Below are 4197 nucleotides of genomic sequence, written 5' to 3'. Positions count from 1 at the left end.
GGCTCTATTTTTGATGAGTTAGTATTGGATTACAGGTTCACACGCTAGCCTCTAGACCGCCCGTCGCCCCGACCAATTGCCCCATTCATTCCAAACGCCGGAGACGGCGTCGCCCCTGATTGGTTATCAGCCTTGGGCTAAGAAACTTTCCCACGGCCAGCGCGTGCTGACAACCGGCCAGCCACTCCTTACAACCGGGACAGACAGCCACAGTGCTTGCGGATGGACGGACGGACACTGGGGTGAGTGTGTCACGAACCGACAGTCTATTGGACCCCTGTCAAACTTATTCATAGAACGGGGTGTGTCTGGGCCATAGAGTTTGCGTGCAACTGTGCTGTCACTCAAACTCATGGCTGTCTCGTAATTGGCAAGTTATGGTGCCATGTCCCGCCCCTCCTGGGTGGCAGGCGTGTAGAAATGATACGGTGGGAAGGCTTGGTCCTTCAAACGAATCAACTCGAGGTGTACCTGACAGACGCACAGAGAGTCGGAGAATTGGAAGACGTGGACTTTATATATATACACTGTACTGTACTCTGAACGAGGGAAAAACAGACGCGGATTAAAATGAAAAGGAATCACGATTTTAGCTCATCGGACAGCGAGCTGGACGAGAACATTGAGGTTGAGAAGGAGAGTGCCGATGAAAATGGGTACGTTTGTGTCCAATATTTGGGTAATTTGCGTTTTTACTGCGTTACTATTATACGTTCCGAATCCTGTTCCAAGTATCTTACCCCTTGCTTTAGTGCTGTTTAAGAAAAGACGTGTGAAAAGCAGAAACTGAATTGCGCAATTTGGTCATTTCCATGGCATTATCTAAGTGGTTCCCAACAAGGGGTACTAGAACCCCTGGGGGTACTTGGCCTATCAACAGGGGGTACTTGAAGACTCATGATACCATAGGCTTACTGTTAAAATGCACGAGGGGGTACTTCAGGGGTACTCCAGACAAAGCTAAATGTATTTGGTGGTACAGTAATTGAAAAAGGTTGGGAACCACTGAAAAATAATACACATTAATATAATAATTGTATGTATTTTTCTTTCAGGAATGTGAGTTCACTCCTTGGGCCGATGTCTCCATCAACAAAAACTCAAGTGAATGCGAGGAAGCGCCGTCGAGGAGTGAGTAACCTACATTTCCCCAATATCTCATTGGAATTCTTGTGCATAAAAGTGTGTAATACGCACGTTTTTACACTAGCTAAATGTTCTCTTTCTGCAATGACTAGATGTTCCAATCTCTCTTACAGATCATTGAAAAACGGCGCCGCGACAGAATCAACAACAGCCTCACCGAGCTGCGTAGACTGGTCCCGAGCGCGTTTGAGAAGCAGGTAAAATCCGATCCGCGGGTCTTTCATAAAACCAACGCCCCATCAACATGTCTGACAGAATACCATATAGTGCTTTGAACTCGTAGAGAAAAATCAAGATCATACATTTTCTGCACGTTTTCAGAAAATAACGAATAAAAATGTCCAGTTTATATATTCAATGATTTAAAGATATTCAATGCCGTTTTATTTGTTTAATTAATGTGCATTCTGCAATCCTGCAGGGGTCAGCTAAACTGGAGAAAGCAGAGATTCTGCAGATGACGGTGGAACATCTGAAGATGCTTCATGCTGTTGGAGGAAAAGGTACATTATATATTTTAAATACTAGAATAAATAACCATAATAAATTCATTATTACTGTAACATGTTTTTGAAGTGCCATAATATTGATTGACTATAAGGTTAGTGATATGGATAATATCTTTCACTTCACTGAGTTGTTCTGGAAACTCAAGCTACTATATGCACATCTCATTAAATCTTTTAAAACATGATTTAGATGTTGAATAACACACCAATAGGTCTACAATAGTCAAAACAGGTCAGGCAGGCTTACTTTAACTCTCTCCCTGGCCTGACACACCCTGGGGCCAATTGATTGTTATTAGTAGACTTCTGTACACTCCCTTAGACATCTGCTATTCCAGCTCTACTTGTTTGGTGTTATTCGCTGAAAACACCTCATTAACCGTTCTTGTTCCCTCTCCCTTCTAGGTTACTTTGATGCCCATGCTCTGGCCACGGACTACCGAGGTCTGGGTTTCAGGGAGTGTCTGGCTGAGACAGCCCGCTACCTGAGCATCATCGAGGGGCTGGACAGCGCTGACCCCCTGAGGATCCGCCTGGTCTCCCACCTGAATAGCTACACGTCCCAGAGAGAGGCCCTCTCCATCTCTGGGCTGGGGCAGCTGGCCTGGGGCTCGGCCTTCGGGTCGCCCCCCTCCGCCCACCTGGCCCACCTCCTCCTCCGGCAGCAGCACCATCAACATCAGCAGGGGGCGACGTTACAGTTACCACGGAGCGCCTCCAACAGCCCTCCTTCATCCTCCTCTTCTACTCCTTCATCCTCCTCTCCGATTGAGAGAGCGCCACGTTCCTCGCCCCATGGCCATGCTCCCAGCAGGCTTAGCGGTCCCACCCCCCTCTCTGAGCCCCTCCCCCCGGGACTGAACCTCACCGTGACCTCCTCAGCCGCCGTGACCGCCAAGCTCTCCCCTCCCCTCTCTCTGTCCTCCCTCTCCACCCTGTCGGCGTTCCCCTTCCCCTTCAGTGCCTTCCCCCTGCTGTCCCCCAGCACCCTCAGCTCCCCTGCCTACACCCCCTCCAGCCAGGCCAGCCTGGGGAAGCAGCCCTACCGGCCCTGGGGCATGGAGATAGGGGCTTTCTGAACGATCTTTAACCCCCCTCCACACAGACTAAACTGACCATATAGATCAATAGAGGTCGCACCATCACTATGAACTCAACTCAGTTCACCAGCTGAGCAGGACCTTTCCATGTCCAAGACAATGTTTTTCTAGACCTTTCCATGGCCAAGACAATGTTTTTCTAGACCTTTCCATGTCCAAGACAATGTTTTTCTAGACCTTTCCATGTCCAAGACAATGTTTTTCTAGACATTTCCATGGCCAAGACAAGATTATGTTTTTCTAGACTCTTCCATGGCCAAGACAAGATGGAGTTTTTCTATCTCACATCCTATAGAGGATTTCTTAGAAATTGTGTTTCAAATCAAAGATTGTTGGTCACACACATATTTTGCAGATGTTATCGTGGGTGTAGCTAAATGCTTGTGTTTCTAGCTCCAACAGTTATACCTAGCTAAATGCTTGTGTTTCTAGCTCCAACAGTTATATCTAGCTAAATGCTTGTGTTTCTAGCTCCAACAGTAATACCTAGCTAAATGCTTGTGTTTCTAGCTCCAACAGTAATACCTAGCTAAATGCTTGTGTTTCTAGCTCCAACAGTAATACCTAGCTAAATGCTTGTGTTTCTAGCTCCAACAGTAATACCTAGCTAAATGCTTGTGTTTCTAGCTCCAACAGTAATACCTAGCTAAATGCTTGTGTTTCTAGCTCCAACAGTAATACCTAGCTAAATGCTTGTGTTTCTAGCTCCAACAGTTATACCTAGCTAAATGCTTGTGTTTCTAGCGCCAACAGTTATACCTAGCTAAATGCTTGTGTTTCTAGCTCCAACAGTAATACCTAGCTAAATGCTTGTGTTTCTAGCTCCAACAGTTATACCTAGCTAAATGCTTGTGTTTCTAGCTCCAACAGTAATACCTAGCTAAATGCTTGTGTTTCTAGCTCCAACAGTAATACCTAGCTAAATGCTTGTGTTTCTAGCTCCAACAGCTATACCTAGCTAAATGCTTGTGTTTCTAGCTCCAACAGTAATACCTAGCTAAATGCTTGTGTTTCTAGCTCCAACAGTAATACCTAGCTAAATGCTTGTGTTTCTAGCTCCAACAGTTATACCTAGCTAAATGCTTGTGTTTCTAGCTCCAACAGTAAAAACTAGCTAAATGCTTGTGTTTCTAGCTCCAACAGTTATACCTAGCTAAATGCTTGTGTTTCTAGCTCCAACAGTTATACCTAGCTAAATGCTTGTGTTTCTAGCTCCAACAGTAATACCTAGCTAAATGCTTGTGTTTCTAGCTCCAACAGTTATACCTAGCTAAATGCTTGTGTTTCTAGCTCCAACAGTAATACCTAGCTAAATGCTTGTGTTTCTAGCTCCAACAGTAATACCTAGCTAAATGCTTGTGTTTCTAGCTCCAACAGTTATACCTAGCTAAATGCTTGTGTTTCTAGCTCCAACAGTAATACCTAGCTAAATGCTTGTGTTT

At 45.3% G+C, this 4197-nt stretch overlaps 1 protein-coding gene across 1 annotated transcript; it reads left to right on the top strand.

Moving 5' to 3' along the window:
- The first annotated feature begins 439 nt into the window (after nt 1–439).
- On the top strand, nt 440–3185 carry LOC120027243 (hairy/enhancer-of-split related with YRPW motif protein 1-like). Its single transcript, XM_038972144.1, has 5 exons — nt 440–656; nt 1056–1131; nt 1260–1343; nt 1568–1649; nt 2061–3185. The coding sequence occupies exons 1-5, from the start codon at nt 571–573 to the stop codon at nt 2732–2734; spliced, it is 1002 nt and encodes a 333-aa protein (XP_038828072.1). The 5' UTR covers nt 440–570; the 3' UTR covers nt 2735–3185.
- The last annotated feature ends 1012 nt before the right edge of the window (nt 3186–4197 follow it).

Source organism: Salvelinus namaycush, chromosome 32 (assembly GCF_016432855.1).
Source record: "Salvelinus namaycush isolate Seneca chromosome 32, SaNama_1.0, whole genome shotgun sequence".
In the NCBI taxonomy this organism is placed as follows: domain Eukaryota; kingdom Metazoa; phylum Chordata; class Actinopteri; order Salmoniformes; family Salmonidae; genus Salvelinus; species Salvelinus namaycush.
This window is presented reverse-complemented; position numbering and strand designations above follow the sequence as displayed.